The 14,466-nt window shown below is 41.6% G+C and overlaps 1 protein-coding gene across 1 annotated transcript in view; it reads right to left on the bottom strand.

Annotated features, from left to right (window-relative positions):
- The window catches only part of LOC124236802 (A disintegrin and metalloproteinase with thrombospondin motifs 3-like), a 184,846-nt gene extending 171,451 nt beyond the window's left edge, over positions 1-13,395 (bottom strand). Inside the window, exons 1-2 of the mRNA XM_046655751.1 lie at positions 12,421-13,395; positions 11,080-11,107 (exon numbers count right to left, since the gene is read on the bottom strand). Coding sequence (XP_046511707.1) covers positions 11,080-11,107; positions 12,421-12,489 — 97 coding nt within the window. The 5' untranslated portion in view covers positions 12,490-13,395. The remainder of the gene's footprint in view (positions 1-11,079; positions 11,108-12,420) is intronic.
- Positions 13,396-14,466: the final 1,071 nt, after the last annotated feature.

Genomic DNA, 14,466 nt, shown 5'->3' with positions numbered 1-14,466 from the left:
ATAATTTCCAAACTTTAATCATTTCTGAGCCTTTGGACCCTTTTACACATCTGTGTTTTAGCACGATACTTGCACATAATAGGCCCTCAGTAAATCCAGGTTAAAAGAAGAAAAGTTCCCTCAAACTGAAGCCTGAATGGGTCAGTTCTCTGCTGAAAACAATGCCTCTCTCTTCCTCCCTTAAAATATCTAAACCAAACTTCTCATTTTCAGCAAATATTCAGCTTGCCTTCCTGATTGCATTACTTCTGCTCATCATGTGCTGATTCTCTCAAACCTCCAGGCTAGAAAACTGCCTTCAGTTCAAATTTTCCCCTATTTAATATCATTCAAGTCCTACTGATTTCTCCTTAGAAATTTCTCTCAAATTAATCCCCTTTCTTCTAATCACCTTCGAATCCTCATCACCTTACACTGAAAGGCTGCAGGTGCCAAGTTCAAACTCCTCACTACCAAATACTGCATAAATTATACCAAAATATTCTCTAAACTACTGCCAGGAAAGTCGTTTTAAAGTCCCACACCTAAAATGCTTGGGTTCTACCACTTACTACCTTTATAATTTGGGTCACTCAGGACCTTTTATGTCAGTACTCAACTATAAAAATAAGGGTAATAGTATTTAATTTGTAGATTTGTTGTAAAAATTAAGTGGCGCCATCCAAAGCGCTGAGTAGGCTGGCACATGGGAAGTGCTCAATGTCAGGCATGGATATTCCCATATTATTCTCTCTGAATAGTTTCAATGGCTCATCATCACTTCAGGATAAAACGGATTCAGAAAATTGATATCTTTTTTCCATGTTAAACCTGAAAATTGCTTGGAAGCCCATCTACTAATCAAATCTTCTCACTTCACAAGTTAAGAAACTGAAACTCAGAGATTAGGTAACTTCACCCAAATCAAAACTTAACTCTGTCAGTTAAGGCCCTGTGGTTCTGTCCCTAATTTCTTTTCAACACCATCTCCCATGTTAGCCTCTCGAACATTCCAACGTGCTCACTAGACCCAGCTTCCTCATGCCTGCCTTTAAAGCCAGGGAAAGGGTCACTGCTTTCTCTCCATCTATGCAAATCCGACCCAGCCCCACTGACCTATCTCAAGTCCCATCTCTTCCAAGAAAGCTTCCCTGCTAACTTGTCAGGTACAGACACCCTGGTCTAAGCTTCTTAGTTCTCACAGTCGTGCACTGTCTATGAAAATCATAAAAATCTCTACGGGAGAAAAGTTAGATGCTTTTACATCTTGTCCTTTCAGAGATTTTAAGCTCTTTACAGCTCTTAACTACGTTTAAATGTCGCCAGTGTACATTAGTCTTTGGGGGGAAAAAAATCAATAGCTATTTTTGGAAGTGGGGATTCTTGGGAGGGAGTGTTCTCACAGCACGACACAGTGGCCTATACTTTGAGATCATCTTAACTCCTTCACACATTGAGCCACATATACTCACAACTGAGGACAGGCAGCTTGGTATTCTTCTAAGTATGTTGTAGAATTCTACAAAAAAAGTCTCCTAGAGAATACTAGATGTCCCCAGCACGTTACAAAGACCACACGATGGAAGAATAAGAGAAAAGTCTTCAGTAGTACAATGAACATTGCTAGGACCTGGAGTGACTACAGTACAAAGCTCCCAAATATCACAGCAATTTTTAGCTGAGCAAATCAAGATCAAAGCTACCCCAGGCACACAGAATATTGGAGTACTTGTGATTGATACAATGTGGCTTTAGTTCCCAAGCGAGGAAGGGAGGAGGCTACGATGGTTTGGTACTAAAAGTCTGGAGTGAGAAAGCAATGCGTTTGAATTCTGGTATCAAGCTGATGTGCTCTTTGGCATCCTGCAAGCAGACTGTGAAAATTAAGCCTCAGAGAGATTATCTGTAAAATAGGGATAATAATGGGGATCAAATGAGGTAAAGCACATAAAGGGCTTGTCCATTTATTACATTGCTATAGGTGAAAAATTAGCTGACGTTACTGTCACCATCACCATCATCATCTACTAGAGATAGAGAAGATGGAAGGCAGTTTCAGATTCCTTCCAAGGCCTGGCACCCCTCAGGCCTCCGCATACTCCATTCTCACTCCAGGCTACTGCTTCTGAAGGTTAAAAGGGATCCTAAGTTCCATGTCAACAGAGGGCCTGAAATCCAGGCTGGCTGTAACAACCCATGCTCCGTTACCCAACCTAGACACTGGGATCCTCTCCCAAGAATTGGCTGATGACTATAAAGAGGCAGTTCACAGAGGCAATTTCCTTTATCAGGTATAAATTCTCAGTATGCAACAATCTGGCCACAAGAATGAAATCGAATAAGCATTTTCAAGATCTGCTAAAGAAGCAGCTCCAACAACAACATTTCCAAATCCTGAGCCGAGGGTAAGAGAATGACTTTCATCAGAAATGAGAGGAGCCAGCTGCTCCAGGAAAGATGTGAGTGGGGTGAAGAGTGGATGTTAAAGAGGACACCACATGCCCAAGGGCTTCCCAAGGCTGTAAACACTAACGGAGAAGGGGACACATCTTCTCGCAGAGGCAATTAAAAACTGTGACACATCCTGAAATTCTGAACACAACCAAATTATTTTTCCCTCACTTCATCTCCTCTAGGCTTTTATCACCACGAGGTAGAGAAACTCTTTGATGTCTCATTTTTAGTTGCAAACCTATTTTCATAGTCAAAGATTTTCCATCAAAGCAATTTGAAGAAAAAAATGTTTTTTAACTCATTAAGAAAGAACAAATAGTTGTGAACTTAAAAATTCTTCTCATTTTTTTTTAATCTGGCTTTTTCATAAATATTTGTTGCAGCTGCACAATGTTTATGTCCAAGAGAGTCATTTAGGAAAGAACAGCACATTCTTTCGTGTTCCAGAACATGAAATCAGGTAAGAGAAGACCTTTCAAGAAAAGAAAAAGCATGACGAAAAATTTTTTGAAGAAAAATATCCAAGTATTTTGTTTGCTACATCTTAAAATGATCAAATAATCAATAACAGGATAACAAGTAGAGGAGTTTTTGTTTTTTTTTTTAAGTGAGGCCCAAATGCCAAACTTTTCACATTCCAATCTTATTTTTTAAAAAAGCACATCTACTGGTTATATTTATCATCACTGGAAGCTTTACAAACTTGAGAGCTATATTAGACATTCTAAAAATTAATATTTCTCATACGTCTTACAATTTTTTGATGGATAATACTTTTAAAAACTAATCTTGTGTCTAGAATTTAAAGCCAGGAAAATTAGCATTTGTCCCCAGGGCCAAAGGCTGGGGAAAATATGACAGATAAGAAATGTGGACAGCATTTTTAAAGGTTTTCACTGAAACTTTACTCGCGGTAATTATATTTTCCAAATCTAAAATAATCTGGCTCACAGTTTGACAAAAGTATGAGAAACTGGGACAGTCCACTAGGCCACTGTATTGGTTTCCTATTGCTTCTGTGACAAATGCCATAAACTTGGCAACTTAAAACAACATGAATTTATTATCCTACAGTTCTGGAGGTCAAAAGTCTGAAAAAGGTCGCACGGGGCTAAAATCAAGGTGTCAGCAGGGCCGAATTTCTTCTGGAAGCTCCAAGAGTGATCTGTTTCCTTCCTTTTTTCAACTTCCAGAGGCCGCCTGCATTCCCTGGCTCATGGTTCCCTTCCTCCATCTTCAAAGCCAGCAACGTCAGACCAAGTCTTTCCTATGCTGCCATCTCTCTAGTTCTTTCTCCTTCACCTTCTTCCTCCATTTACAAGGACTCCACCTTAGATAATCCAGGGTAATCTCCCTATTTAAGGTCAACTGATTAGCAACCTTAATTCCATCTGCAGATTTAATTCCTCTTTGCTATGTAACATACCGTATTCATAGGTTCCAGGGATTCTGATGTAGACGTCTTTGGGAGGCCCTTATTCTGCCTACCACAGCCACTATTTCCCATGGAGTATGCTGGGAAGCCCTCATAGCTGTGGCATTTGTACATGTGTGCTGCCCAGCACCCAACTACCCTTTTTCTTTAACTGCACCCCAATTTTCCCCCAGGTTAAACATCCCACACTCCACTCTTAATCCGTGTAAGTCAAGGGTGAAATGTCTCAATCCAGGTCAATCAGAGCACTGCATCCCCTGCCCGAAGTGAATGGTTCAAGGATAAGCTTATGACTCAAGCTAGGCAGCCAATAAAAGCCCTACCAGGAACTCTTCCTGGAGCTCTAAAATTAAAAAACAGTTTTCTGTCTAGTGGGGTAAAAGATAGAATGATAGCCTAGAGGTGCTGGTGACAGTCTTTGCCAAAACCTGGGGAGCTACAATCTTATCCTGATAGAGAAATAAAGCCAGCACAGAAAAAAAGTCAGAAAAAGAGAGGAAGGAAGGGAGGGAGGAAGGAGAGAAAGGAGGGATGGGAGGGGAAAGGAGGGAGGAAGGGAAGGAACAGGGAAGAGAAGGAGAGAGAGAGAGAGAGATTGATTCCTGACATTATTTGAGCCCTAGATCCAGCTATACCTGACTTTGATTACATCATCTTTTGTTTTCCTTAACCAGTGTCACCTGGGTTCCTGTTACTTGCATCCAAAGGAGTCATGATTAATACAAGAATTTTCTCTCAATGAAATGGAAAGAAGAAATTTCAATAAATAAGGTGAAAAGAAGAGAAAGAATTGTGTCTGGTATACACAAAATATAGTTGGTGTGGAATCCATATGGAATAACTGATTTTGCACCACTCCTTGCTCAACTCCTCCCTCTAGTGCTATATTCCGATGAATTAAGCAACACTACATTGAGATATCAACATGAAGATAATACATGAAAATAGAACTCTCAAAGAGCTGTCACATGGTAAGCTGAGTGGCTAGTTTACAAGGCCACAACACAGTAAATTAAGGTTCCTGGAAATTCACGGTGGCAGGCAGACCTATCAAAAATGTAGAGATTAGAATGAGGTGACTCTCCTTGATTAGAAGTATTTTTGTAAAAGCACAAGACTAAGTCATACTAATAATAACGCCTATTATTCTACCTTGCATACCACGTGCCAGCATTTTATAAATCCTTTACAACTCTATGAAGTAAGTAGTAGTAGTATGCCTAAGTTACATATTTTAAAAACGACACTGAGAGGTTAAGGTCATCGGCTAGAAAGTGGTGGAGTCAGGATTTTAAACCACATAGTGAACAGAGTCTATGCCCCTGACCATTTGATGGAGGAAAGGCAATGAATATTAATAGGTCCTAGAGCAGATATACTGCTTAGATTTTAGATTAAGGAATGGATTTTACATGTAAAAGAGAGAGGTTTTAAAACATAAAATAAAGATATCTCAAACTCATATGAATAACGATTTCAATCATTCTTTTTATTTTTATTTTGTGTGCATATATACATACAAAAATATATATACTAAATATGAAGAAAAATTATATGAAATGTGATTTAATATCTAAGACCACAGTATTTGAAGACTCATATATGTAATCCTATTTTACTCTCTACAAATTTACTAAATATTATTTTTGTTTTATCAGTGACTGCAAGAACAGATAGACTGTTTCATGCTGCGCACAATTTGTGCTAAATTCCATAAAGATTCATCACGCTCAAATTGTGGCAATCATTTTTATAAACAAGAGACTGACATTTTACCACAAAATCTCTCCTAGGGATTTACAGTTAAGTCAGCAAAGTCCTGTAAATGTATTTGGAAAATTAGGATGAATCAATTACATGTGGGAACAGAGAGTCCTAAGCTAGGGAACTCTTCACATGCTTTACTATCCATTCTAAAGAATATACAACTTTCAAATTCTATTCTATGAGGTGGATGAATCTTCTCATAGTACTAAGAAATTTACAAAACATTTCTATAATATAATTGTTCATACTTTTGGGTACTTGATAACTAGAAAAATTAATTCATTGCATCTTTCAGAGATTGCATAACCAAATATTTAAAAATGATATTCAAATGTCAAGAAGAACAGAGCCAAAACTAATTAAAAATTAAAATTTAAAAAATCAACACTTTCCTATATTGCGAGTAGTTCAGGTTGCACAAACTTTTTCAAAAGCCATTCGTCAAAATGTATCACGTTAATTTGGTTTTACTCAGTAATCAACTTGCTGAGCTCTCTCCTAAAGTCATCATTTGAAAGGCAGGCAATGATCTATATACAACACTGTGTGGCAAGATTCATTATCATGAGAAATGGGTACCAGTAGGAAAAAGATTACATAAATTAAGGTTTATTAGTACAATTGTTAGTATGATGTTTACAAGGAGTTTGTAATGCTATGGAAAATTACACTAAAATGTTAAACAAAACAAAGACATACAAAAAAACACAATCTGTTGATTAAAAGAAGACAACAAAAATATGCTAAATTATAACAGTTTGGTATTTGGGATGATTGTCAAAAATCTGGGGAATACAGAAAAATTAAAGAAGACAATTATAATGGACACATGTAAAACACCTATAATCAGAAGAAAAACTGATTAATTAAAAAGAATGATTCAACAACTTATAATAATAGAAGAAGCATAGCTTAGGAGTAAAAGCTGATCTCTATCAGAGGAACACTAAAGACAGGGTTCCCAAAATTCTGGTAATGGCAATTGTCTTTGAGGAAGCATGAGAGTCCCATCTAAGTCTTCACTGTCAGTATATCCTGTCCAAGTGGGATAACCAAACTTCCCATGGAAACTACTCACGATTTTACCAGGCAATTTGGAATTGTCCCTAATGGATTTCCAAAGTAATCTGAGTTGGCTATCCACAAGCAAAGAATACTCAGAGATAAATGTCCTGGAAGCAGAGGTGACCTTGGAAATTTCTGAACATTTCTGAGTAATATTATGATTATTTGGTACAATGACAAGAGAAAATGGTGAAAGTATGGGGAAGAAATATTTCAGCTAAATAGCAATAAGTTGTTGGTGATAGAAAACATGCTGCACTTAATAACATCTTTATCTAAGAAGTTTAAAGCACTTAACATTAATCATTATGATGTTCATTGGAGGGGTGGGAGCCAAATCAGCATACTCAGTGCATAATCTTTAGTTACAAGGAAGAATAATGGCTTCGGTAACTAAAATTCTAAATTTCACAAAGGATTCTTTCAAACCATACTTTTTAGTATTGCTGTTGGCAAATTGAAGTGACAGATTTTAATTTTAGCTTATCTTACTTCCCCTGATGCCAGCAACCGGGCAAATGACCCTAAATAGACTTTAGTGCAAAATTAGTGGGCATTCTAAACCTGCACATAATTCAATTCAATTTGCCAAATACTTATTGAATACAAACAAAAAAGTACAAACATCCAATAAGCCTAGGTCCCTGAGCTTTGCAGGGTGAAAAAAGAAGTCAAAGAAGCCTTGATAAAATTGCATAATTAATTGTATAGTCATTGGCAGCATCATCATTTTCTTGGGGATCAATTAAAGCTGGAGAGGGGCACAGAACAGGAGCATTCAAGGAAATTCAGAACACAGGTAAAGCCCAATAGGACAATACCCTGCTATGCATGAATAACAAACATTTGAGGACCCACGAGGTACCAAGCTCTGTTGTAGGTACTAGGGATACAGCAGGTATCAAGACAAAGTCTTTGCTCTCATGAAGTCTGCACTAGTGGACATGCTTACTACATGCCAAGGACTAGGTAAAGTAACTCACACGACACCTTAAAACCAAATAAATACCTGCAAATGACGACAATTATTTCTCAGTAAATTGGATATTTGAAAGGACAAGATTAGCAACTTTACTTTGTTAAGAATGAAATGTAATGGAATTTGAAACCAGGAATCAGACCTGGGGCAGAGAAAGATGGATATGCCCCAATTCCAAGAGACGGGGCAGGGAAGGACAGACAGCTTAACAGCAAAGTCTCACAATGACTTTTTCTCTACTGATACTCAGGCAACCTCAAAGTGGTGGCTGATGAAACAAAAGGACTCAGAGAATTCTTTTTCAGATTCTCCAATTTCTACAGAACAACGATTATTTCCTAAGCCATATGTGTCACAGAGTAAGCCTCCTTACCCTATCAGGCCAGCCAGCCAGCTGCCCACAATTACCCTAGGCATCCTACCGAGGCCATATTCTGAGTCAGAAATGAGTTTCCTGGTAAGTCACAGAAGTATGTTAATGGTCTCATGAAACACACAGATATACACACAGTACATACACATTCACACATGTACCTATATGAACATATGTGTGCACATAAGTGCATATGTTTCAGTGTATGTATGTATGGGTGTAGATAGGTAGGTACATAGGTAGGTAAATAGCTCCTCTCTGGCTGACAAAGGACAGAGAACTAGGTCACAGTTCAAAACCTATTTGCCCATTTTCTCTAGAGTGAATCATACTTTCCCACATAACAAGAGGGCATTTTTCCACTAGGTGGAGAGAGAAGGAAAGAAGCAATATCCCGTATGACACACTATATAAGTAGCATACCTATACATATTCTAACGTGCCCCCATCACAACCTGCCTCCTCCCCACCTAAATAAGAGCCTTCCTAGTCTAGAGGGTTGAAGCACATCACATATATATTTTTTTAATTGAGTTCTTAAGTCAAATACTAAAAAGTACATAGTGTGTGATTCTATTTATAAAAAAACATTAGAACACTGGCAAAATTAATCTATCCTGCTAGAAATCAAGACAGTGGTTACCTTTTGTGCAGGAATAATCTTAGGAGAGTGGCACAAGCGCTTAGAATGGTCTACTTACTGATCCAGGTGCTGGTGTTCCCTTCGTGCAGAATCAGCAACGTATACACTTACATGCACTATGCTGCATGCATATTATATTTTAATAGAAAGTGGTTTTTAAATTTAGCTTCCTAATAATTTGTGGTTTGTTACTAATTTATATTTATCTCTGCCTGAGACATTACCTAGAAATTATTCAAAACCATACAATTTTCTCTAGCCAATTTGTAGACCAATAAATATAAACTAATGAATTCTACAAGACTTATTAGCCTTTCCTAATTGCATCATTGATCAAATAGCACCTCCAGGCAGTTATATAAAACCACTTTCAAATCAATTATTGGAAAAAAATTACTTAATTATATGTAGAGGAGTACCTTTTACCAAACCTGCAAGCTAGCAATCCTTTGACGCATGGGAACATGGGAGAGAAGTCTCATTACTGTATACAAGATTTTTGAAAATATATTTTTAAATCCTTCTTAAGAGTTCCATAAATGATTATAAGTCAAAGCAAATGAAAGCCATACTTTTGCTACCACAAGACTGGTGAGTCAAATCTATTTTTTATCTTTATTTCTTTTCTTGAAATGGTAAATACAAATGATAATAATAAAAGAGAAATTCCATAGAGCAGAGGAAATTGGGAGCGAGTAAATCTCCAGCAATACAACCTAAGAGGGCCCTGCCCTCCTCTCTTCCACACTGCCACTCATCTCCCTCCTGCCAATGGAAGCACACCTGTACTACTTTCTCCCCTGCAGGAAAGGGCCACCAAAGGAAGCGACAGCAGCAAAAGGACGGGACCAAAGTACAGACAGGGCCTCTGACATGAGACCATGCTGATCCTATCTGAAAATTTACTCAAAGCAACATATTTTATTCCTTTGGTAGAATGGGTAATCTTAAAACAGCTTCTTAATCTGCATATTGAAAAGTTGGGATGTTTAAGTAATCAGATGCTTAAGTAATAAAAAGTAAGATAGCTTTCTTTTCCCGATTTGTGAAAAAAAATCCTTATTTAAAAAACATACATTGATGGCTGAATGCTATCAACTGCAAATGACAAATGTCTCTTCATAGACACTACATTCTTAAGCAGTTCTCAGTCCCTCTCCTCCCGTGTCCTTCTCTTACTGGGGAGGGCTAACCCCAGGGAAGAGGTCCAACAATGCTAAGCACTGAGTAGGAGCATTCTGACATAGGCTGCTGTCCAGCTACACAGACACCTCTGGACCTGGATCTTGGGGCCCCTCCACTAGCTTACATGTATGGAGTTCCCCCTAGCTCTCCACTATGCACTACAGCAGGTAGCTGTGTAACTTCTCAAGGTTCATTTTCTTCAAATCTAAAATAGGCATCATTGTGCCCCCACCTCATGGTGTGGTTGTGAGAATTAGATGACAAAATGCACATACAGCAATTAACACTGTGCATGGCACACAGCACATGGGCAATGACGTGTAACTGTGTTTGCAGTAATAAAAACTTGTGGTCTAAAAGATGACTTTACAGTATCACTTGACAAATACAGAATTTACAGAGACTAATACTCTGCCAAAAAGAGAAGCTGTCCAAAGTAACCCAAGTTGAATGTGTATGAAAAGACTCTGAATGGAGCCTGGCTTCTCGCCAGATGACTTTCAGTCTCTGAATTCAGAACAAATATATTACTATAAACAGCTTCAAAAAAGACCATGGACTTTGGAGTGACCTGTTACAAGTCACACTCTCTGAGCCTCAGTCTTCTCATCCATAAAATGGGAATAATTCCCACAGCATCAGGGAATACTGAGGTTTTCAGACGTTATTTACAAAAGCCCTCATAGTATCTTGCACATTAGTAGATAATTATTAGAAAGCAGATGGAATAAGAGAAGTCATCAGAGTGTTTATTCAAAGCTGGAAAATTTTTAGAGAAAGATTTCCATCCTCTGTACTTTATGTTTCCCTTCTTTGTAGCATTCTTATACTTTGCCTTCTGTTCTAATCAAATGTGTTCTTCCTAATGCCACACCAGTTGATTTGATTTGATTATCTCCATATCTTCTTCCAGCCCCTACATCACCCTCCAAGTACCTACCAGTGCCTTGTCCAATGACAGTAATAAATTGATGCTTGAGAAGTCCAATAGCAGGAGAATTTTTACATCACTCTAAAACTCAGCCTGAGGAAAGTGGGACCCTTCACCAAAAAGACGAAGAGAAGAACAGAAATATTCCTGGACTACAAATTTTTTTTTAACCACCAATGGGAGAAATTTCAGAAAGAATATTTTGTGTAGCTTACTTCATTCCTTACTTTCTACTAAGATAAGAGTGACATCTGAGAACAAGGCTTACCTATGTGCACCATTTCTTCATTACCAGCCTGGAAAGGAGGGGGAAAGTAAGAAAAAGAAACAGTTACTGGGTTTCATCTTATCACCTTGTGCGTTTTATTTCTACCACTAATGCTTTTCAGGAGCTAGCTAATCAGGAAATGCTGGAGACCGGGATTGGTGCCTAAGGCTGCACCTCCGTTTGTAGAAGGTTCTTGTGACAGGAGCATGAGCCAATTCAAAAACAATTTGGGGCAGGGAGTTGTTTGCCCGTCTTAATATTAATTTAACATTTATGAGGCCAACAAAAACAAATACTGACACTCAATATTCTTTTCTGAAAACTCCAGATACTGGGTCAGGATTAGAAAAGAAAGTCTCTGTATTTATACGTGCAAAAAGAAACCTACAAAGGGGGCCTGATGTATCATATTTGAGGTCAGGAATCAACTAGACAATTCTCTATGTTTTACTCTATGGTCAGACCAGGCAGACCAGAGAAGCTACAAAAACTCACAGAGAGAAATGCTGTGCCCAAAGTCCCACCAGCCCTGTGCTGATGTGATTTACTACAAACGGCTCGGCTTGTCCCGCTGAGCCTTCTCAAGGACTCTTCTCAGAGCATCGGGCTTCACCTTGAGTCTCCAAAGGGTGGGGGCTGGGCCGAAAAGAAACAGAGCTGCACTCAACTTAGCTTTAAAAAGAGGAGGAGTCGTGCAGAGGGGGAGGGGAGAAAAGGGGCAGGCGCCTCCAGCTTCTGCCCAGGAAAAAGCAGGGCAGGAAACGTCCCCAACCCCCCTCCCCAACTGTCAAACCCCAGCCCGGCCGCGGTCCTCCCAGGACACGTGTCTACTGGATCGCTCCCTGTCCGGCCCAAGGACTTCCTGAAACCCCCGCCTCCGGCTGCCCGAAAAAGCTGTGAGTCAGTAAGCAGGAGAGAAAGCCCCGCGAGCTCGACTCCAGCAGCAGCCACCGGGGCACTGGGATCCCGGACCCGGCGGCCAGAACTTCATTCAAGCGCCCAGACCGCCCTCCGGAAAGGGGAAACCCAGACGGCCCGGCGAGGATGCGAACTGGCTGCAGTTTGTCACCAGGAATTGTTAAGATTGCTGCAAAGTGGTGAAGCCCTAGGTGTGACAAGCCCGGGCTCCCGGAGTGGGAGGCAAACCCTCCCGTGCAATTCAACCGCCCACCCCAAACGCCCCGCACGCTGCGCCCAGCCCTCAAAACACCGCTCCTGAACGCACCAGATAACAGGGAAGGGTGGGAGGGGGAGGAGGAGAGAGAGGAGGGGAAAGAGGGGAGGAACTTTTTCGGGAAAAGGTTGGGTTTGAGTTTTTTATTGTTATTATTTTCCACTTACTTGTCCATCAGCTGAAGTCCTAACCTCTACCAGAGCGGCTGCTATCAACCAAAGTGACAGGAGAACCATCACGAGTCGAGTTCACTTTTCAACTACTGGGCAAGGCAAATGCCCAGAGCAAACCCCCCCAAAATAAGTTTCTTAAAAAAAAAAAAATTAAAAAGGAAAAAATGCAGAATAAAAAAAAACTGCTCTTCTGTGCTTTGCTTCAATGAAAATGAAATCTGAGCTCTGAGACGGGCCCCCTCTGCTCTGCAGTTCTTTCCACTTCACCTTCTCACCCCGTCCTCCCAAACAGAGCGTGCAGGAGCGAGAAGGTGCTGCGCCGGGCACGAGCTGCGCCGGGAGAGGGGGAAGGGACGAGGGGCTTCCAACTATCTCTGCCCAAAGCGGCTTTTTCTAGGCTTTTCGAGCACCATTGGTCCCTAAGGTTAGCGCTGAGAATGCTTGGGTTCCGTGGAGCACAGCAGGGGGAAGTATCAGCGAGAGAGACGAGCGAGCGGGAGCGGGAGAAAGAGGCAGGGAGAGGGCGACTCCGCCGCTCGCGCAGAGGTGGGGCGGGAGGAGCGGAGGGGAGGAGGCGGAGGCGGTGCGAGGAGGGGGCCGCTCGCCGGCTCCCGTGGCTCGCAGAGCGGCCGTCTGCTCTCGGCCGGCGACCCGCAGGGCGCTAATAAGGCGGCCCGAGCCCCCGGGCACCCCTCCCGCGCGGCGCCCACGTCACGCGGGGCCGGGGCCCGCGCCCCCCTCGCCCGCCCGGGAGGCCGGGGCGGGCGCCGCCGGCGCGGGAGGACCGGGAGGAGTGGGGAGGCTGGAGCCGGAGCCGGCGCCGGCCCCGGGCAAGGTCAGGGTTTGAAACCGCGCGGAGGCTGCCGTGGCCCGTGCTCGAGCCACCCTCGGGACCCCCTCCTTCCCCGCGAGGCGGGCGACCGACGGGAGGCGGCGGTCCAGGGGAGCTGCCGGGAGAGCGCCGGTCTGGCCTGGTGGGATGGCTGTTGAGTTAATTATAGGAAGGAGGAGGGTCCAGCGGCGGTCCTGGACTTTAGGAAAGTCACCTCCTCCGACCTCCACTGCCCTCCCAGCCGGGAAAACGTCAGCCAGCAGAGACCTCCTGGAACCCCCAGGTCTTAACGTCTTGGTTCTCTCCCCTCCAGACACCAGTCGCTTCCCACGTTTTGTGGGGGTGGTCCCTCCCCCCTTTAAGTTCTTGTTTATGCTTTATTCGTTTATATTAGTTTGAAAAGATATCATATCTCTTCCTTGACTCACCCGGATGCGGCCGTTTATCACTAGAGTACACAGGCCTCAGCGTCTCTTCCTCTCACCCAGATTAAGTTATCAAATGATTTCTGCCCAGTGTGGCTTGGAGCTTCCTGGGAGAAGATGACACCATTGGCTCCCGAGACTGGAGACAAGTTTGCTGGGATTCAAGCCCAAGCCTACTTCCCTGGGGTTGACTCCTGTGGGCGCTTTCCAGGGAGCAGAGGGATGGGAAAGGAGCTCCCTCCAACCTGTGCTGACCAGTTTCTAACACTCCCTCCCAAGAACAGATGATGAAAGAAGCGTGAATAGGCACAAATTTAGGTATAAGCTTCAAGACTTCAGCTGGAAAGAGTCTTGCAGAGGCCTGTCTAAAATAAAATGCGTAGAAGCTAATGTTTGTTTTGCTAAGGGATGCTTCCATGTCATAGTTCCTTTTCTTTTTGAAAAACGGTGTGAGTTTGAAGGGTTTCCTGTACTTTGATTCATTATTTAAAGGTTGCCTCTTTAACTTACACTTTGTAAGATTTTGTGTTCACTGATGTATTATCTGCTGTCTTTTCAAAATCATGTATACAGAACACTTACTGCCCAAATGAGAAACCAGATAACTGAATGGCCCCACCTAGTAATCGAGGGATTAGATTAATTAGTTAATTATTAATTGGAATTATAATTAGACTCCAGCACTGAAGTATCTCTACATTACTTTTTTCCATCAATTAAAGCCTTCAGCACTTTTGTAACTGGTCACAGACTTGCTATCTGGGAGTGATTTGCTGAATTTTG

This window comes from Equus quagga, chromosome 3 (assembly GCF_021613505.1).
Source record: "Equus quagga isolate Etosha38 chromosome 3, UCLA_HA_Equagga_1.0, whole genome shotgun sequence".
In the NCBI taxonomy this organism is placed as follows: Eukaryota; Metazoa; Chordata; class Mammalia; order Perissodactyla; family Equidae; genus Equus; species Equus quagga.
Note: the sequence above shows the minus strand (reverse complement) of the source record. Positions and strands in the feature narration are given on the sequence as shown.